Raw genomic sequence first — 22243 nt, 5'->3', positions numbered from 1 at the left:
GCCGCAGAGTGGCTGGGCCCGTGAGCCATGGCCGCTGAGCCTGCATGTCCGGAGCCTGTGCTCTGCAACGGGAGAGGCCACAACAGTGAGGGGCCCGCGTACCGCAAAAAAAAAAAAAAAAAAAAAGTCTTTACATGATGAAATAAAATATTGATAACTCTATGTTCCATATTAGGCTAGCTCTCTTTTTTGGGGAGGATCAGGTTTTATTCCTCCACAATATCTGTAAGTCTGAAAACCCAAGACTAGATTCCCCCAGTCCTGGTTGGAAAGCAGGCCCATTATCTGGGATGTTAATTCTCTCCAAGAACTTAATCTTCCTAGAATATAACAATAATCAAAGGTCACAGGAGTCCTTGACCAGCTGGTGGGAAAATGAAATTGTGTCACAGCTCTAGTTTAAGGTTGGTAGGACCAGAAAACCCGGGATTAAAGTGAGGTCCACTCAAATTTTGGTTTCCAGAGGAAATTGAATAGGGTGACAAATTTGGAAGAGGGAGGCCACTTTTGAGGAGCTCCATCAGCTATACATAGACTATCATGCAGCCAAAGTCCAAGTTATTAATGTCACAGGCTAATCACTAAAGGACTCAATGGAAAGCACCCCGATTTGAGTAAGAAGGCTTGTGTTTGATCTTAGCTAATTCCTAGCTGTGTGACCTTGAGCAAGTTACTTAGCCTTGTAATCTCAATTTTCCCGATCCCTAAAATTGAAGTAATGACATATCAGTGGGTTTCTGTAGGAATAAAATGAGAACAGTGCTTGGTATCTGGTAAGATTTCAAAAATGTTAGTTGATCCTGGAGTCTGATTCTACGGAGATTGGACTCTTTCCTTTTGGCAACAACGGAGGCTTTGGAATTTCTTTAGAAGCATGGGAGTGCTATGTTTAAATGTGAGTTTTAGAAAGTTAATTCTGGCTTGGAAGCAGTGTATAAGGAGAGTTGGGAGTAGGAAGAAGCTGGAAATACAAAGGTCAGTTATTAGGATTATGAAATAATCCAAATGAGAGAGATGTGCCTGAACTGAGTGAGTGGGGTGGGTGGGGAGGAAGGGAAGGAGGAGAGAGGGATATGGAAAGATGACAGGAGAGAGAGAAGGAAATGAGGGACATTTGAGAGACGGCATCAGAACATGTGAAGGCTGATGGGATGTGGAGTTGTGAGATGAGGCTAATGGGATAACGCCCAGGTTGCTAGCTGGGTTTAGTGAATGGATGATGATATTAAGAAAGATAAAAAATCAGGAGAAACTGTTAAGGGAGGATGAGAAGGAGGGAGATAATGAATTTGGTTTTAGTTATGTCTGAGTTGCCTGCGTGACATCCTGGATCAGAAGTGGGTAGTTTATGAGACCTTGGGACACTGACATCCAAAGGAGGAGGGGAGAAGAGCAGCAACTGCACTGAGAGTGACTTTCAAAGGTGAAGTGGCTTTGAAAGAGTGGTTTTCAAAGAAGGAAGTGGAGGATAGAGGCAGGAGATTCATAAAAAGGGGTCCAACAGGCTCAAAAGCAGCCAGAAGTCCTCAGAGGGTGGGAGTTGAGAAGAAGCTCTGGTCTGGGTATTCCCAGAGCCACTGGTAACCTTGGGAAGAGCTTTGTGAGTCGGGGACACATGGGAGACAGAAGCCAGAATGCAGAGGATTAGGACAGAATGGGAGGAATGGAGATTTTGAGTTTTAATGGAGAAAAGAATTACAGAGATTATCTCAAAGGTGGGGGAAGAGGGAAAATGTTTGTTTCATTTTCAGATTACTAGAATGCTGCTGAGCAGTGGGTAGGTGGGAAAGGAGTGGAGAGGGTACAGAAGAGAGGGAAGTATTGATAGAAGAAGCTCCTGGGAGGTGGGATGGCTGGGAGAAAGCACTGACGAGGAGGCAGTCTTGACAGGACCAGATTTCATCGAGACGGGAGGGAGCAAAGTGTAGCTGAAGGGGAGGGGATTACAGGCCTTCATGACTAAAGGCCTCCATTTTTCTCAGTAACACAGGAGCCCCTGTAGCACCTGCTTAGTGAAGAAGGTGGAAAGGGTTTAGAAGAGCTGCAGAAGGGAGCAGATTGGGAAAAAGTTTAAGGCTTGCTGAGTCACTGAGGGTGACAGGGACAGAATTGTAGTTGAACTCAATGACACGGATGGGCTGTTGGTTTCTGGTACTGATCAGTTGCTCAAGGGCAAGGGAAGTGTGTGCTTAGATTTCCTCAAGTGGGAGGACTGTTGGTGTGGATGTGTTGGGAGTCCAAGGGGTGAGGGAATGACTGGCCATGAACTTCTAGGTAAGATTAAGCGAAGGCGGTGGGGAAGGGGCGATATACTGTGAGAGTGAAGAGATCGGGGTGCTGTGGCTCTACAAGTTTAAAGAAGAGGATTAGGACAGGATGCGAGATAGAAATAAGATTTTTCTGAGATAGGTGTTTGGTGGAGAAGTAGTTCCGGATGAGGTCAAAGTCCAGGTGGGTATGAAGGGGGTAAGGATGAAGGTGAAAGTTATGGAGCAGAAGAGAACAAGGGCTATGAACCTAGGGCACTATGCACATGGGAATTGTACACAGTGGTAGGAGTCAGGGTGCAGGAGGGAACTGTTGGTCAGTTAAATGTCTCAGCAAATGTGACAGAGTAATCTTGGGATGATGTATTGGTCAGTTTTTGTATGTATGTATGTATTGGTCAGTTTTTACTGCATAACAAATAACTATAAAAATCTTGCTGGCATTTAACATATAGCACACACTGATTTAGCTCCACACCTGGAGATAGTAGATTTGGGCCAGACTCATCTGGCTAATTCTGTTGATTTTGCATCTGCAGGTTGTATGGGATCTGGTTGATCTGGGTTGGTCATGGTTGAGGGGGCTGGCTGAAATGGCTCTGGTCATTCACCTCTTGAGACTGGCAGGCTAGCTCAGGCTGCTCTTCTCATCATGATGGCAGAGGTGTAAAAGAACAAGCAGTTTTCAAACCTTTGGTCGTGTCATGCCTGCTAACATTTCTTTGGCTAAAGTCAAGGGGTGGGGAAGTACACTCTACCCATGGAGGTAGTTGGGTTGGTAAGTGAATATTTTTAAACAATAACCTAATTGACCACAGGTAGTAGATAAGCGCTATGAGGATAGAGAGAGGATGGGGTTGCAGATGGCATAGGACCCTTGAACGACAATGGAGGAACAAGGGTGGGAAGAAAGGACATTGTCTACTCAGCTCCCACCCCGAGATAGAAGTGGCCCCAACTAAGAGTGTTTGGCAGAGAAATCATTCGATTAGAGAAGATACAGTCTTTTGTGTTGTGAGAAGTCAAGTATGAACAACAAGAATTCCAGAGGCCACAGAGGGAAGAGTTCAAAAGAGGCACAGCTGGCTACCCAGGGTCGGAGAGCAACTGCCTGAGTGGGGAAGTCCAAGCCTCAGGAATAAAATGGGCAGAACACACACACACACACACACGCACAGCTGCTAGAGGAGCTTGGGCTGACCCAAGCTAAACTCTCTGGGAGCCTTATTATTTGGGGAAGGTGTTGTAGAGACCAGCCCCCACGTTGCCTTGAATGGGGCTCTGTGTGCTGGCTCTTTCTGACTAACTGAGAAGGGCAGATGCTTCCTGGGGAGGACATGTTTCCATGGAGAGGCAGTCACAGCTCCATATATACTTGGGATTTCACAATTACTTTTACTCTGACAGTGTGTTGGGAAATTTTCTTTTTTTCTTTTTCTTTTTCCTTTTTTTTTTTTTTTTTTGTACTACAAATAAGGAAGCAAGAGGGTGAGTGTGGGAAGGAAACTATTTTAATGGTGATACAGTAATAGAAATAACAGCCATCCTTGGAAAGAGAGACTCTAGGAGAAAGATGGAGGGGGCTGGAGCACCTCAAACCTATACTTTATCTTTGCAGAGCCTGTCACTACTTTTCAAGCGTTCTTGATCTTCCCTCCCTGATGAGGCTGTAAGCTCACTGAGGGTAAAGGCTGGGCCTGTCTTATTCATAGCTCTTTTCCCAGGGCTAGCAGCACACACAGAACATAATAGGTGCTCAATAAATATTTTTGAGTGGATGAATGAGAGAATGATAAAATATCTAAGGCTTGCGTACTGATCTCCACTCAAAAGAACTCCAAATTTTCTTTTGTCCACATCAGTCAACAAATATTCAGGGACCTCTTGAAAATCAAGCAGGTGACCAGGCTCTGGGCATTCATAGAGAGTAAGGCATGGTCCTTGCCAGATGGTCGCTTATCTTCACTTGCAGCTTAGGGAACAGTAACTAACAATGAAGAGCTATGAAGAAATGTTTCAAGCCTCAGTTTGCCCATCTTCAAAAGAGGAAGCTCAACCAGATTCATTCACATTTCTTTCCTACAAGGCTCCTTGGAGCCTTTAATATTCTACTGTTCATTGCAAATCTCTAAAAAGGGGGAAACAGTTTGATGTCTGTCTAAGTCAGCTCAGGCTGCTATAATAAATATACTGTAGAGTGGGTGGCTTCAACAGCAAACATTTATTTCTCACAGTTCTGGAGGCTGGGAAGTCTCGGATCAAGGTACAGGCAGATCTGGTTTCTGGGAAGGAACCACTTCCTGATTTGCAGATGGCTGTCTTCTTGTATCCTCACATGACAGAGAGCAGAGAGATGGGGGGAAGCAAGCTCTCTCGTGTCTCTCCTTATAAGGGCCGTAATCCCATTTGTGAGGGCTCCACCTTTATGTCCAATCACCTCCTAAAGGCCCTACCTCCTAATACCATCACATTGGGTATCAGGCTTCTATATATGAATGTTTGTCAATGAAAATTGACAAATATTCTGTCAATAGCAATGTTTCTGAAGCGTATTTGACCATGAAGACTTTTCTTTCTTTTTCTTTTTGTTTTTAGAGCATCTCATAGGATTGGTTTTCTAAGGAGCACACTTTAGGAAATGTGGGTTTAGGCTAATTCTGGTGGACTAATCCTTGTAGAATTTCTTCTGAAGGCCATTCCTATCCCACCTTCATAGGCACACTTGCACCAGACTTAACGTGTTCTTTTTTTCCTTTTCGGTGCTCAGGATGGGGTTGGCTTCCTTTTAGAGCACCCAGTGGGTTCAGACATGTGGTCATCCTTTGTCCTGATGATGTTGGAGGTGGGTATTCAGGTTTCAGAATTGGGTCGTACCTGCTAAGCTTCTATTTTGGCCCACTATTCCTAGAGCAGCCCTGGCTCACCCCTGAGCACCCTGCACCCCAGGGAGGATTTGAGGCATCAAATAACTATCTATCTGGAGGCTTGAGGACAAAAGCACTTGGTTGTGTAGGCATGTGACCAGAGGTTGAGAGGTCTGGACATGTCAAGATAGAGTCAGGAATTCTGAAAATCAGGCAGTTCCAAGGGAAAGCACGGAGTCTAGAACAGGGACTATTAGCTACTTTCTCCCTCTTTTGGATTATCTACATGGATAGGATGTGGTCTCGGGGATTGGATCAACCTGGCTGTTCAGGTATGTGGGGTATGGCCATGGATGGTTAAGAACTAGGTATAGGGATCAAGTTCAGGATCTTTCCCTATCTTCTGGATAAGAGCAATGACCTCTTAATTGGTTTCTCTGTGTCCTCATGTATTCCTTTTAAAACTAGTTCCCACACCATCTAAAATGCAGACTTTATCCCATCGTTCCCTCTGTTTAAAGTCTCTCGGTGGGTCCCCAAGGTCTCTTGAGCTTGGCATCCAAGCCCTTTGGAACTCTGCCTCCAGCACGGCTCTCGAGCTTTACATTTTTCCCCACTCTTACCTCCCACCCACCCTACCTTCCAGCCAAATAGAACTTCTGATTACTTCCTGAGTATCCCACGATCTTTACCTTTTCCCTGCCTTCATTCATGCCTTTCCCTCTGCTGGCATACCACCCCCATGGCTTGGTCTAGCAAAAACCCTCATGCTTTGAAGTGCAGCTCAAAAGTCTTCTTCTCCCTCTTGGCTAGTCATTGGCTCCATCTTTTGTGCTCATGTAACAGTTGTACATTTTTATTAAAGTACCATCACCTCCCATTATGACTGTTGTTTGCACGTTTATCTCCCCTCGCTCCCTAAGTGGCTGGGATCTTTGGGAGTCAGGACCTTATGTGGTGCCTGGTAAGTAGCAGGTATTTATTGGGGGTTTGTTGAATGAATGAATAAGTGTGAGTTGTGTTGAATGAAGTGAAGATTGTGACTTCTTAGCTCCCTCTGGTCACCGTCTCTTAGGCACTCACCTTTCTGTTTATAAAAAGACTTCCTTAGTTTAGAATAACAAAAGCCCATTCTGGCTTAGAGAGATGGAGTTATAGGATATTTTACAGAAGAGGTGGAATTTTGTTACCTTTCAAACATAGCACATTTTTTAAAGCTAAGATATAAATGGGTACTAATAAGTAAATTGGGAAAATTAATGCAAAATTACAGGTAGTCCTGATTATATAATAATGTATCATAAACAAAAGACCTTAAATATTACAGAATTATTCAATGAGCCCTAAAGTTGAAGTCATGTTGATAGACTAGTTAATTTTTTGAGCCATGAGTTTGAAAGTGACACTGATTTTTTATTTTAGAAACTTCAAGATATTTTTACTATTAAGTTAAACCTAGAACTTTGTAGAGAAAGATGTCATGGGAACTTTCTACCTTTTGAGGATAATGAAAACTGTGTTTGAATGATTGCACATTTTGGATTGGTAACCTAGATGAAAAGTTTGTCATTAGGTAATAACTCACTATCTGTTATAAGACAGTCTGGCATAGGTGAGTCCATTGAGTGCCATCCAATGTGTTTAATTACTGCAGGGTAAGCCCAGAGGTTTCACTTCAAATGTTATGGTGTGATTGATGTATGGGTAGTATATGCTTTGACCCTTGGTTTGAGAGGGAGTCTGAGGCTCCATCTGGCTTAATAGAAAGTTTCTATGATTGATTATGAAGTGTACTGAGGACATGTGAAGGGAGGATTCATGTATTCACCTTCCTTATCTAACAGATCCCAGAAGTAATGATCTAATGCTAATCAGTGTGACATAATGATAGAAACATAGGACTTACTGTTCAAGGGCCTGAATTTAAGATTCAGTTACATCACTTACTGGTTCTGTGAACCTGAACAAACCACGTTCTCTCTCTGAGCTTCACTTTCTTCATATGTAAAAGAGAGTTGAAAAAATTGACATCTTGTCACTATGAAGGTAAGATGAGAGTGTTTTGTAAACTCTGAGGTACTCTACACACATTAGTGCATACTACTTTTAATGAACCTTATGAGGTCATTGCTATAGGGACTTAGTACCTATTTGTTTGCTCCATGCGTGTTATGTATGGCGGTTTCCATGTGTATTGCTGGTTGTACATTCTCTGCTCCCAGCGTACAGAAGCTGCCCTGATCCACTGACTTTACACACCACCGAGCTTCTGCTCTCACAAGGCTCCCACCTTTTGCTTCTCTGTGGTGATGTCCTTCAGAAAAGTCAGTGACACTGAAGCTGTTGAGGCTGGACCATATCATGGGGTTCATAGGCTTGGAGGTTCCATGTTAAGGGCTCACAGTAAATCTGGAGCTAAGAACTTGGGCGTTGTTTCCTTAGCTGCCTCAGGATTGGGGCTCTCTGCGATGACTCACTTCCCTTTTACATATCTCATCCTCTAGGAGGTGAGCTTAGGCATGGTCTCATGGCAGAGGAGCAAGGGTGAGCCACAAAAAAATGTAAAATTACTTTCCAAGCCTCCGCTCATGTCATGTTTGCTAACATCCCATTCCGCCAAAGCAAGTCACATGTCTGAGCTTGGTGTCAAGGGTTGGGTGCAGTAATGTTAGATGGTAAAGTGCCTAGAGATAGAGAGAGGTGAAGAATTTTGGTCATTAACACCAGAATTATTATGTGCATAAGGCCAGCAGAGAAATAGCAATGATGGTGATGGTAACGGCTAACAGTCATTGAATGCTTGCTGCGGGCCAGTTTCTGCTAGGAGCTTTGTGTGCACACCCCCACTGCCCCTGAATCCTCACAGCAAACCTTTAGCTACTAGTATTACCTCTCCTGTTTTACAGATGAGAACCCTGAGGTTCGGAGGAATTAAGTACCTGCCAAAGTTTACATAGCTCCTAAGTGGTGAGCTGGGATCAGAATCTGGTTCTGTCTGACTTCAGAGTCTAGCTCTTAACCAAACCTCAGAATACCAGGGCAGAGGGCAGGGACACTGCTTGAAATTTACTGGGGAGAAACTCAGGACAAATAATAGGCAGACCCATTTCATGCAGAGGGTGGTAAACTCAAGGAATGTGTCCCTCTCATGAGTATTCACGGATGCTAGCAACTGTAAGAGATGCAAAGGTTGTAAGACTCAGTCCCAAGCTAGTACGAATGAAAAGGCAAATCTGTTCAAGAGAGATTTGTGTAAATGACAGTCTCTTTGTAGCTTTTGGAGGGGAAAGTAGGAGATCTGAGCGATAGCCCTTTCTATGTTGAGGCTGGTATGGTACAGTGGTTTTGAAACTGCCCTTTAGGACTCTAGAGGTTTTGATGATACAATCTTGAGAACCACTCTGGAAGTCAAGATGGGGGAAAGGGAGCTTTCACCTCCCACTTCTACAGAGCAACTCTGCTTTTCACTGTCATATTTTGGGTTTTGATGCATTACTTCTTCTTTTGGAAGAAATAAGTGTCTCAGTGACCTAAGAAAGGAAAGCCACTGGTCTCATGGAAAGATCCCTGGACAAAGGGTCCAGATCCCTGGGGTCTAGTGTCACTTTGGCACTGCCCAGTTGTGAGATCTTGGACACTAGCTTGACCATCCCCAGGGTCCTTCCTCCATCCCCCGCCTAGAATGAAGGGTTTGAATCAGGTGATCTTCACTGTCTTCTCCAGCTCTGACGTTCTTCATCTTTGGGGGTGCGGGGCAGCAGCAGTACCTATTATATTGTCGGGAATGAGATACTAGACCTGGTCTGCCAGTGGTCTGACCCAGAAGTCTCTCCCTTGAATTCTTCTAACTTCCATTTGCTTCCTCACCTTAGTTGAGTCAGCAAACATTTATCTCAGCAAACATTTATCTATGACTCACTGTGTGCCAGGCACCATACCCACATTCCTGCAAAGCTTGTAAGCTGCTAATAACTTGCCCTGATCTGGGAGAGTCCCAAGAGTGCCCCCTAGCCGTGTCTTTTCCTTGCCACTGTCTTCCTTTCTTCTCTTCACATGTTTATGCCTCTCTGCAGGACAGACTATGAGGGTTGGCAACAATTCATAGTCTGTGGGAATTGGCAGTGGGGACAGTGACCAGTGGGATCTGGGGGTGTTGCAACAGATGTGGTCATTGGGTCATTGTGCCCTGCCCAGGCCTCCTTAGCCACTGACAGGGATGCTCATCTGACAAAAACACTTTTCTGATTTAGATCCCTTTCCTCTGGCCACCTCCCTCTCTCAGGCGATGACTTCCTGGGAAGGGTCGGCGCTAAGGTCTGGTTGTTTCTTGGCAGTACCTGCATCTCCTTTTCAATTCCTAGGCAACAGATAGGATGGGAAGATAAGGAGGCACACAGTTTCTCCACAAAGATGGAAGGTGAGAAGACTGGAGAGTGCTAACTGGTACCCCAAAGCTATTTTAGAAAGAGGAGATGCTGGAGTGGAGATCTGGAGGAGAGGGAGTGGAACGTGAGAAGGTTTGGGGAAGGGCAGTCCAGGCAGTGGGAACAGCCCACGCAAAGGCTCTGAGGTTAAACTGTACTCGGTGAATTCTGCAAACTCCAAAGAGGCAGCATGTCTGAGGCCCAGTAAGTAAGGAGATGAGAAGTAGATGAGATTGGAGAGGTGGCCTGGGGGCCAGACCATGTAGGGTCTTGTAGGCCACAGGGAGGATGTTGGATTTCATTCTGAGTATGTAGAGAAATTATTGGAGGATTTTGAATAAGGAAATAATGACGTCCACTTTACAAGGTCACTCTGACTACTGTGTAGAAGATATCCCATAAGGGGCAAGGATGGAAGCAGGGAGACCTGTTAGGAGGCTGGTACATGGTCTGGGGAGAGGGAATCATTGGTATAGTTAAATTGATCAGAGTGTAGCCAGAGCACTCCCCTTTGAGATCTTGGCTCTCTGGGCCAGGACTGGAATGTCCTGACACAGAGTCAGGGAACCCTGGGCAGCCTGAGTGTGGAGAAGAGGAGATGGCAGGGCCGCGGCATGGATTTTGGAGCCAGACCTGGTTTTACCCCTTATTAGCTGTGTGACTCTGGGAAAATTATTTGATCTCTTGGGGGGTCTCAGTTTACTCATCTATAAAATAGGAATAATAATAGTGACTACTTCTTAGAGTGTAAGATACTTGGTGTATGCCTTGCACAGAGTGAGTGTGATAGGAGTGCTTGCTGTGGGTGCCGCTTCTCTTTTGTAAGATGTGTGTGCTGGGAGAACAGTGCGGCTTTCCAAAGTCACGGGAGGACCAAGCTGCCATTGCCTTGGTCCTGAACACACTGATCAGCTCTGCCTCCTTCTTAGAGGCTGTCCTTAGCCTGCCCCAGACCCCCAGGCTCAGTCCACACTCCCGCTGTAATCCTTCCTAGAGATGGCATTCCCCGTCCCTGCCCGCACGTGCTCCTCTACCCTCAGCCATCGCATCACACTGCAGGAAGCGTAGCCTGCACCTCACGCCTCCAAGGTGCACCCCACAGAAGGGCTGTGTCAGGCCCTGCGTTTGCCCCGTAATGAAGCTGGGGACTCACGGGTCTGGGTCTGCGCACCTCAAGTCTGTGCAGAGCCCCGGTGAGTCCTTTCTGCTTTACCCCCGTCGGCTCTGGCACCGCTTGCTTGTTAATGGAGAATTTGTCAAGTAATGGGAGTAGTTAGCACAGTGGGGGCCTTACTGTGCCCTGGAAAGAGAACAGAGAGAGCCATCCCAGCAGCCCCAGACATGACTGCTGGGCAGGCTTGTTTCCTCTTGTCTGCATCTCTCTCTGCATCTCTTGCATGTTTGATTTTTTTCTCTTTGTGTAGAGAGAGTTGGCTAGGAGAAAAGACCGTAAATTGCACTCTTTCTGGGCTGGTGCTGCGCAAGCTGGATAAGATTGTCTTCCTGAACTGAATAATTTCCCTCTCCCCCTACCTCAGTTAGGTGGAAGATCAGCTGAGCACCTAGTTGATTTTTCCCTCCCTTTCTCTTCCCCGTTTCCTCCCCGCATCCAGCCCTCCCCTCTCCCCTTCTCCCTATCCCCTCATGTAAAGAACTCACTGACTCTCAATGGAATCCTTTTTAATGGTCCCAAGAGGCGAGGATCTTGAAGGGTGATTATCTTCACTATAAATTATTAACTCTCCCAGCAGCCAGATGGCTTCCCAGCCCATGGCTTGGAACTCTGGACTGGGAGGCCCGCTGTCTGGGAGAGGAGGGGACGGGGGAGGGAGGAGGATGAATGAGGGAATGACCACAGCCTCTTGAGTTCCTAGCTGCACCTAGGATGCTGGAAAGCCTGTCGGCACCTTGCAAGGCCTGAGTTCTGTCGTCTGTGGGGGAGCATTTGTCGTGGTTGCGTTTTGCACACTAGAAAACTCAGGACACCCTTAGGATGGAGTAAAAGTGATAGGAGGGGCAGAGACTAATGCCATGAGGTGCTTTTAGTATGAACCTTAAAGGACTGTCAGGCATGACAATAAGAAGGCATGATTATCACCTTACGTTGTGTAGTCTTTTACCTCCTTAGGTGTTCACGACATCCTGGAAGGTGGATTCATTGTTTTCCCTAATTTACAAGAGAAGAAATGAAAATTGGATAGATCATAGAGTTTCCCATAAGGTCACCTGACCCATAGTTAGTGGAAAGACAGAGCCTCGTTCTGACTCTGGTCTAGCGGTCTTTTCCCCACAGCAGACTTTTCCTCAGTTGCCTATGCCTCGTATCCTTCAAGGTTCCATTAAGTTCCCCCTCCACTGAGAATTCTTCCCTGACCACACTGGGCCAGAGTCATCTTTTGTTCTTCTGGACTCTATTGCACTTCATGCAAAGACCTATTTAGTACTGGACATGCAGCGCCAAAGGGTTTCCAGTCTCTTCCGGGATATCTCCAGTGACGGGGTAGCCCACTTCATCTGAAGGTGGTCTGTGTGTAAGATAAAGACACTAATACTCTTTCTAGAACTTCCATTCACTAGACAGAAACTCTGTCCTTGAGAGAGCCTGCGGGATCTCCCTTCCAATTTAAGACTGCCTCAGGCCCCTGAAGATACTGCTCTTGCTACTGTCGAGTTGCCTCTGTATGTCCAAACACCCCTGTACCTCCAAAGGTTCCTCACACGAAGACTCAGATGTGACTCTTACCATTGTCTGTGTCATTGGGATGAAGTTTAAAAGATGTCCATCTGTCCATGTTACTCTCCCGAGCAGGCCAGTTGAGGCACCAACGTCAGCCATGCTGCTAGGAGGAAATACAAGCATCAAGGGCAAGTAGCGGCAGCGGCAGCAGCGGTAGCTAGCATTCACTCGGTACTTACCTGTGCCGAGCACTGCTGTCTAAGGGCTTTACCCTTATTAAGTGCCCTTCCATGGTAACTCACTATTAACTCCATTTTACAGATGAGGCAGCTGAGGCTCAGAGAAGATAAGTGACTTGCTCCAGGTTACACAGGTAGCTAGTGGTACATCTGGGATTTGCACTCAGGAGATCTGGCTCCAGAGCCCATGGGTTTAACCTCCCTGAAATGGGCACTTACTCTAATGCCTGTGTTCTGTTTGGACCTTAGAGACTGACACAGGGAGGGGGAAGGGTAAGCTGGGACTAAGTGTGAGAGTGGCATGGACATATATACACCACCAAATGTAAAATGGATAGCTAGTGGGAAGCAGCCGCATAGCACAGGGAGATCAGCTCGGTGCTTTGTGACCACCTAGAGGGGTGGGATAGGGAGGGTGGGAGGGAGACGCAAGAGGGAGGAGATATGGAGATGTATGTATATGTATAGCTGATTCAGTTTGTTATAAAGCAGAAACTGACACACCATTGTACAGCAATTATACTCCAATAAAGATGTTAAAAAAAAAAAAAAGAAGGACTTCCCTGGTGGCACAGTGGTTGAGGGTCCACCTGCCGATGCAGGGGACACGGATTCGTGCCCCAGTCCAGGAAGATCCCACATGCTGCGGAATGGCTGGGCCCGTGAGCCATGGCTGCTAAGCCTGCGCGTCCGGAGCCTGCGCTCCGCAACGGGAGAGGCCACAACAGTGAGAGGCCCGCGTACTGCGAAAAAAAAAGAAAGAATATGTGCTCTTCTGTGAGATGCATCCATGTGGCTCTCTGAAGACCAATCATTCTCAGTGCTGTATGGCATTTTGCATGAATAGATGACAATTTTCTATTCCATTCTACCGCAGATGGACATTGGGTTATTTTCTAGGTTTTGGCTGTTATGACTAATGTTGTTATGAAGATTTTTGTGCATGTCTTGGGTTGGACATAGGTAAGCATTTCTGCTGGTGTATACCTAGGAGGGGAATTATGGAGTCATGGGACAAAAATATTCAGCTTTAGTAGCTATTGCCATGCAGTTTTCCAAAAGTAGTTGTACCTCTCTGTGCATTTTAAAAGTTAATAAAGTCCAAAACTACCCTATGACATAGGTATTATCATTCTCTCTCTCTCTCTCTCTCTCTCAGATGAATCAAAGACTCAGAGAGTTGCCCAAGGCTAAATAGCTATAGTAATGACAGTCTGGGTTTAAATACAGCCCTGCCTGACGCCAAAGCCCATGCTCTGCATCCCTGCCCTGAACTACTTTCATATTTCGGAGGGAATTCATGCCTTCACCCTCCCACACCCCCATCCCCACCACCCCTGCCTGCAGTAGAGTCTTTGCTGTTGAGTTAAGATAGAGAGTACTGAGTGTGAGGGGCTGCCCTAGTGGTGTAGTGTCAAGAGGGGCATAGTTTAGTTGACAGAGTGAATCTCTGAGGCTGTTGTGCAAGGATGAGCCTGCATCCCCCTCCAAAGCACCTGGGGATAGAGCATGCCCAGGGACATGGGCAAGAGGGGTATAGAGCATTGGTGGTAGGGGTGCGACATCTGACATGTCTCTCAAGTCACAGGGAGTCCTGCCAGGTATGAGTGGCCATATGAAATGAAAGCTTCTGTTGATGTGTCAATGACAGTATTTTTTTTTTTTTTTTTTGGCTGTACGCAGGCCTCTCACTGCTGTGGCCTCTCCCATTGCGGAGCGCAGGCTCCGGACGCGCAGGCTCAGCGGCCATGGCTCACGGGCCCAGCCGCTCTGTGGCATGTGGGATCTTCCAGGACTGGAGCACGAACCCGGGTCCCCTGCATCAGCAGGCGGACTCTCAACCACTGCGCCACCAGGGAAGCCCAATGACAGTATTTTTTTAAGGTTTAGTATTAGGAGTGTATCAGTCAGGACTCTTGGTCACAACCCAACTAGAACTTACTTAAGCAAGGAGAAAAAAGAAAGTTTTGGTTCATGTAATGAAAGTCCCAGGATCCATTGGGCTTCAGGTCTGGCTACATTTAGGTGCTAAAACACCGCTAGAAACCCATCTCTGTCCATCTCTTGGCTCTACTTCTTTGTTGTCTTCATTATTAGACAAGATTATCTGGAATAGTAACAGTGGTATCTCTTATCAATTCTGGATTTCACTATAGTTGTTTGACAATGAGGTAAAAAAAGAGGGCCCTTCTCCCAATAATTCCAGAAAAAGTTCCAGAGTGAACTCCGGTTTGACTCAGTTTGGTTGACAGACCCATCTTTAAACTAATCACTATGGCAGGAGATTAGAATGTCCTAATTGGCTAAATTGGCTCACAAGATCTGGGGTTGGGATGAAGCCCACCTAAATGACCTGGACTCACATTGGTGGTGAAAATCATTTTACCTTCAAAGGGGGGCAAGGGGTATGGTGAAAGGGAGGCCAGTAGAACCAACAGAGAGCCATTATAGGGACTTTCTGGTCCTGATGAGGGACATAAGAAGGATGCTGATGAGAAGTTCCAGAGCAGGGGGTCCCCAAACCCTGGGCCACAGACCAGTCCGTGGCCTATTAGGAACCAGGCCACACAGCAGGAGGTGAGCAGCGGGCCAGCAAGCGAAGCTTCATCTGTATTTACAGCCGCTCCCCTTCGCTCGCATTACCGCCTGAGCTCCGCCTCCTGTCAGATCGGGGGCAGCATTAGATTCTCATAGGAGCGGGAGCCCTACTGTGAACTGCGCATGCGAGGGATTTAGGTTGCGTGCTCCTTGTGAAAATCTAACGCTTGATGATCTGAGGTGGAGCTGAGGCGGTGACGCTAGTGCTGGGGAGCGGCTGCAACTACAGATGATTGTTAGCAGAGAGGTCTGACTGCACAGAGACCATAATAAATCAGTCACTTGCAGACTCATATCAAAACCCTATCAGTGGGTGGCAAGTGACAACGAGCTCAGGGCTTCCACTGATTCTGCATTACGGTGAGTTGTATAATTATTTCATTACATATTACAATGTAATAATAATAGAAATAAAGTGCACAATAAATGTAATGCGCTTGAATCATCCCAAAACCATCCCCCCTGCCCCGGTCTGTGGAAAAATTGTCTTCCATGAAACCAGTCCCTGGTGCCAAAAGGTTAGGGACCGCTGTTCTAGAGGAAGAACTGGCAAGCCCAGTCTGAGGCACTGAGGACAGTAATCATCGTTCCCAATGACCGTGGTTCTAGACACAGGCCCCTCTTTCCTCTGAGTCTGTCAAGGGAACAGAGGAGCTGTAGGGGGGGAGGTGGAAAGGCACATGGCAGCCAGATCTCCTGAGCTGTGCCGATGGCAAATAGCCCATGTGTCGGAGTTGTGTGAGGGCCCCGCTGCCTCCTAAGGAGCTGGATCGTGAGACGTTTGCAAAGATGTGAACCCCCCATAAGGAGTATGCCATTTAATAATTATGTAAATTAGCTGGCAATTAGATAATGTCACTCACTTTCCCTCTCCTGCTGGATTCTCACACAGTAGACAAGCATTTTGTTTGAGCTTCTGCACCAGTCTGGGCCCTCCATGTGGGCCCTGGAGCAAACCACCTGCATGTGCGGCTGCCTGCGTTCTCCTGTGGCTCAGGAGAGGGTAGCAGTTGGCCTACCCGGTAGAGAGCGCTCCCTGGCTCCCATTTTCCCATTTCTTGAGCCTCGCACAGCCCTGCCAGAGGGTTAGAGAAGGCCAAAGGGTAAATGCCTGGGGCGGCTGGCTCGAGGCCTGTGATATTAAATGTAAGGTCGTCTCTAGCTTTTGGCTGGGCCACTGTGGCAATTTTCTAGAGGCCACGGAAATGTCCACAGTCCAAGAAAGAAATGGAAGGGCTTTAGGAGAGAATGTGGGCAGACCATAGGGTGTCAAGTGTAGATTAACCCAGTTCTGATGTTACCAGTCCTGAAATCAGACTCTACCTGGCGCCTGTGGGAGAGAAAGCTTGGTTTTCCTCGGTTAGCCTTTTTGACTCCCCAAGATGCAGGCAGGGGAACGTCAGTATGTCCAGTGCTGGTCCGGGCTGGAGGGGAGGACTGCCAATCTGATGGAGGAGGCTCAGCAGGCGGGATAGAGTGGTCACCCCTAAGCAGGCTGGGTAAATTCCCATGATCCTCCTCACAGCAAGTGGTCCTGGGCAGCTTAGTTCTTAACTCGTGGGTTACCCCAGATCACCAGACATGTGCTGCTTTGTCCTGAGGAGTCATCTGAGGTGGGCATCCAGGGAAGTGTGTTGGCGCAGGATTGCCGTCATTGTACAAAGCGGGGTGGTGTGGAGGCCGCCGCGTGGGACAGAAGTCAGATGATCCTCAGCACTGCTCTTCAGCTTCTGTTTTTACTGTTCATTCTTCCTGTACATGTTTCCTGAGCTCCCACTCCATGCCAAGGCCCTGTGGCAGCACCATGGTGAAGCAGTCCGTGCCCCCAGGTTGCGTCCCACGGAGCTTCCAGTGCCTGGACTCTTTATCGCTCTGTTTTATGTCTCTAAAGTACACTTTCCCCCACTACTTTGTGATGCCCCTGAAGGCGAGAACCGTGTCTTACTCTGCTTAGATCCAGGAGTGGCTGGAAAAGATCGGAGCTCAATAAGTAGTTAGATTGAATTGAGCAAGTCATTTAATTTCTGCAGACACATAAGAGACTTGCAGGGGCCCAGAGGTGAGCTGACATCTAGACCAGTCTGAAAGCTTCTGGAGCTATCTATCCACTTAGAGGGATTCCCATCTCCCTGCTCATCCAGATCACTGAGCCCTCCATCTGAATGTCCTTGCCTCCCACTGAGGATCCCACTGGCTTTAGCCATCTGATCCTGGGCCTTGCTTGAGCTGCACGCCTTGGTCTAAACGGGCAGGACAGGGAGTGGAGAGGGAGGTGCAGCAGCCAGGGTGGCGTCACTGAGAAAACACTTGCCCAGGCCTCTGGGGCTCACATGCCGTGGGCTCCATCACATACCACATGATTTTTACCTTCCCAGCTCATTAACATTTCCTGGCTTGGGAAACTCCTCTGGAGAGGCTTCGTGCTCATGCCTGCCTTGCTCCCCGCTCTTCTAGATCAGATGCACGATAGGGGGAGGGGGCAGGGGAGCTGCTGTCCTCCGAGCACATTCCCTGAAAGTGGCCCCTTTTCAAAAATTTGATGAAAAAAATACGTAGACATGGCAGATGTTAGACCAGAAGAAGCCCTCTTTGGGGACAAGCATCTCCTCTCTCCCCTGGGATGTTGCCTTTTGCTTTGGTTGGCATAACTCACCTCGTACAACGATCACGTTCTTAGAGACTAGGTCATCACTCATTCTCTAGCTGCCTGATACCCACCTCGCCTCTGGCTTCATGTCTTCCACTCACTCCACTCCAATAGTACGAGCCTCCTTGCTGTTCTTCAAACATACCAGCCTGCTCCAGGCTTAAGGCCTTTGCACTGACTATTACTTCTGGAACATTCTCCCCAGATATTTATGTGGCTAATTCTCTCACCCTCTCTGAAGACTTTCCTTAAATCTCATCTTCTCAGACTCTGATTTGTGATGTTTGCCTATTTCTGTGGTGTAAATATTCCTAGCATAGTTGATTTCATGCTACCAAAGTGTCATCAACCAGCTCAAAAATTTCTGAAATTTTAATAGTTGGTTCTCACATTCCGCACGAGTTGGCACCTCCACACTGCTGTGCCCATGTTCTAGTAAGCATCCCTTGCACCCCTGGAGGTGCCCATGCCACACTTTGGGAAACACTGCATGGACAAGACAGAGGCTTTCCTCATGATGGATTTAATCAGCCTCTTTTTGGTTGGGCTTGCTTATTCAGGGGAAACAGGTGTTTGTTCCTGCTTAAGGAACAGTGTTTGCCTCTCCAAAGCAGGGGTAATAACTAGCTTTGCTAATGCGCTCATTATAAAAATAGTGGACAGTGGTCTGACAGAGACCATGGTGAATTATCAAACATGCCTATTAATAGGCAGCAACTTGCATAGCTCTTGGAAATTGCACTCATTGCTTTCATGTGAACACAGAAGTCTCCACTCCGCTATGTGACCAGATCACCCCCTTGACTGGGTGCTGGTGCATTTCCAAGCAGTATAAAACACGCGTAATATGCGCTAGGTCTGTGACATTCCTTAACTGTTCATTTGTTGTCCATTCTGCCGTTTTTTTAATTAAAAAAATGTGTCTTAATATGCTATCCCCACTTCACAGACATGTGCACACTCGCACGTACAGACACTTCTTCTCGTCCCTTCCTACCTAGAAATAAGGAAGGAAAGAAGGTAGTGTTTATTGTTCACCTACTATGTATGTAGCCTCATGCTAGAATCTTCCAATACAAGATCTCATTGAATCTTCTCTCCAACCTTGGAAAAAGTCTTTTATTTTCTCTACTTTATAAATGAGAAAATAGAAACTCAAATAGATTAAGACATTTTCTCAAAGTTCCACATACAAGAGCTAGGATTCACTCAGCCTCTTTTTTTTTAAAGCTCAAAGCATGTATTTTTTTCAATAAGACCTTTCCCCCAACATTTAGTTAAGAGATGAGTGTTTTTTGCTCTTTACTCACCTTCTGATTTATTTTCACTGATTCCTATAAATATTTCTCTCAAAAATTTAAAGGTGAGGGTCTGTCTTAGGGTGCCTACACCAAACACTGGATTGTCAAACTGAAAAAGAAAAATCTAAAAAACAAGAATGTCATTTTCATGTTCATGTCTTTTAACAGGTAAACGAGTTAAAATTGTATGTGTGTATTTGAGTGTATAAAATGTTAGCACTTATGTTAAAAATAAATTTTGTCTAAGTGACCCTGTGATATGAATATTGTGAAGGTGTACTGATATGGCTTTGGGGGTTTTATACTATTTTTGCACACGGACAAACTGAGTGCATCATTAGGAACTGAGCTTGGGGTCCTGGTGTGGCTCTGGAAGACCCCGGGCCCTCCCTTCTGTTTGGAGCACCAAGCACTGTGGGAATCATTAGACTAGCCTGGCTCGCAGTCAGCACTCCATCAATATCTGTGAAATGGGATGCAGTCTTTTCCTGACACGTGGCCCTAATCTTTGTTTCCTTCTCCCCCACCCTCCCCTTCATCCTGCAGGTCTTTTCTCTGGAGTCCTGGGAGGCAGGTCATGGGCAGGACTGCCTCTGGCCTGCACCATGAAGTCTGAGCCTGCTTCCACTCTGCCCCCGGCCCTGCTCTGCCTGAACACTCAGCTTCCAGCTGCTCCCTTCCCCGCAGCCCCCTGCTGCTAGGAGGCAGACCTTCAGGACTGTTCCTTGTCCTGTTTCTACCTTTCACCTGACTCACCTCACTGCTCGCTTGTCCTCCATCACGGCCCCCCTGACCCCAGCCCTCTCCCCGGCCTCCCTGGCTGGGGTGTTTGGGGGTCCACCGGGAGGACAGCATTGTTGAAGGCTTCCACCGCCGTGCACTTTCTCCTCCTTGAATCAAGGCCTCCGGATCCACATGGATAGCTGAGATCTTTTCTTGGAGAAAGACACTTTGCACCCTCACTTTCTCAACCTGACTGTCCTCCTCTACTGCTGCCCTGTCTTTCCCCTCTTCATTGAGTTTCTTGCTCGTGTGCCCGCAGCACGTCTGCGGCTGTCTTGTTCACTTTCCTCCTTCCTCCCCCTCTTGATCTTTGTGCCTGTGCCTCCTTCCCCTTGTGTGTTCTCTGTCCCCCACCCATCTCCTCTTCCTCCCTCCCTTCTACTGCAAAGGGGGATTTTCCCCCGAGGGCTGTTCTCTGCCTGTCTGCCCCTCCGGGGCTTGATCCCGGCAGCCACGATGAGCTTCACCATGCACTCGGTTTTCTTCACCCTGAAGGTGAGCGTCCTGCTGGGGTCCCTGCTGGGGCTCTGCCTGGGCCTTGAGTTCATGGGCCTTCCTAACCAGTGGGCACGCTACCTCCGCTGGGATGCCAGCACGCGCAGTGACCTGAGCTTCCAGTTCAAGACCAATGTTTCCACGGGGCTGCTCCTCTACCTGGACGACGGCGGCGTTTGTGACTTCCTCTGCCTCTCCCTGGTGGATGGCCACGTGCAGCTCCGCTTCAGCATGGACTGTGCCGAGACCGCCGTGCTGTCCAACAAACAGGTGAACGACAGCAGTTGGCACTTCCTCATGGTGAGCCGTGACCGCCTGCGTACCGTGCTGGTGCTTGATGGTGAGGGCCAGTCTGGGGAGCTGCAGCCCCAGCGGCCCTACATGGATGTGGTCAGTGACTTGTTCCTCGGCGGAGTCCCTGCAGACATACGACCTTCTGCCCTGACCCTTGATGGAGTACAGGCCATGGCCGGCTTCAAGGGATTAATCCTGGATCTCAAGTATGGCAACTCAGAGCCTCAGCTTCTGGGGAGCCAGGGTGTCCTGTTGGATGCCGAGGGACCCTGTGGTGAGCGTCCCTGTGAAAATGGTGGGATCTGCTTCCTCCTGGATGGCCACCCCACCTGTGACTGTTCTACCACCGGCTATGGTGGCAAGCTCTGCTCAGAAGGTAAGGCCCTCTTCCCTATTCCTCTATCGCTAGAGGCCCACTTGGGTTGGGTAAGGACCAAGACCCCTGACGGAAACCAGCTCTACCATTGAAGTGCATCTTTAGCTGCATGTCAGATTATTGTGTCCCTTTCCCTGAGGAAGTGGTAGAAATCCTTTGCTTGCTCTCAATGGAAAATCCATCAGAACTTAGCAGCAGAGAATCCTGACTACTCAACCATGGGCTCCTTATGCAAATATTTGGCTGTACTCAAAAAGTTAGATAGAGTAGACTACAGGATGTGTGTCCCAGCTGAGTTCCTTCCACCACAGTGCAGCTTAGCAGGATGAGCCCAAGGTGAGAAGTCAGACAGAAATGGGCAAAGTGGTTATCTCCGTCCCTCCTGATCCCTTGAGAATTGGGCCCTTGGGGATAGATGGGAAACTCCCCATCACTTCTTCCTTATCGTCCCTAACATAAGGAATGCCTGTGCAGAGAAAAATGCGGGGATGGACTGCAGGTCCACACTTGGCCCTGCTGTAAATCCAGCCCTGCAGCTGTGCCCCTCCTCCTGCAATCTTATGGAAGGTGTCTACCAGGTGGACAGGGCATCTGGGGATGGGACTTCTCGCCTCCTTGTTCCAGCACTAGGATTTTCCACCTGTGCTTCCTCTTTCCTGTCCTCTCCTCTCCTGGTGCGAGAAGGCACAGACAGGAGCACTGTCCAGCCAAGCCCCCAGGGGAGGTGGCAATACTCAGCCTGGCCTTGGAGAACCTCCCAAGTTCAACTACAACTTCCCAGGGGGAGGGAAGGAGGGATTTATGCCCAGAGACTTAGACTGCCCTCACCTTTTTCACCAAATTCTGACTATTTGGGATTAGGAGAAAAGTGGTCTAGACTTTACTTTAACAAATACTTAGATTCCAGATTCCTGGACTCACTGAAGGCCTAGGTTTCAATACCTGTTGAAGTGACAGAGTGACCATATGGGTGTGTGTGTTGGGAGGTTGGGATGAGGAAGACGCAAGGAAGTTACATCCCCTCCTATCCTTTTAGAGTTAAGCCCTCTGTTTGTTTAGAGATGTTTGTGTCACCGTCCCCTGCTGGTCTCTTCATGGATGTGGTGGAATGTGGCTCTCAGCCTTGGTAGCCCGTTAGGATCACCTGGGGGAATTAGAAGACTCTCAGGGCCTTCCCTGGTGGCGCAGTGGTTGAGGGTCCGCCTGCCGATGCAGGGGACACAGGTTCGTGCCCCAGTCCGGGAAGATCCCACATGCCGCGGAGCGGCTGGGCCCGTG

At 47.7% G+C, this 22243-nt stretch overlaps 1 protein-coding gene across 1 annotated transcript in view; it reads left to right on the top strand.

The window, feature by feature from the left end:
* The window catches only part of LOC307182298 (neurexin-3-like), a gene marked incomplete at its 3' end in the record, with an annotated part of 70690 nt that extends 49633 nt beyond the window's left edge, over positions 1–21057 (top strand). The window contains exon 5 of the mRNA XM_079913556.1: positions 19564–21057. Coding sequence (XP_079769682.1) covers positions 20257–21057 — 801 coding nt within the window. The 5' untranslated portion in view covers positions 19564–20256. The remainder of the gene's footprint in view (positions 1–19563) is intronic.
* Positions 21058–22243: the final 1186 nt, after the last annotated feature.

Source organism: Stenella coeruleoalba (assembly GCF_951394435.1).
Source record: "Stenella coeruleoalba genome assembly, chromosome: 2".
NCBI classification, from domain to species: domain Eukaryota; kingdom Metazoa; phylum Chordata; class Mammalia; order Artiodactyla; family Delphinidae; genus Stenella; species Stenella coeruleoalba.
Note: the sequence above shows the minus strand (reverse complement) of the source record. Positions and strands in the feature narration are given on the sequence as shown.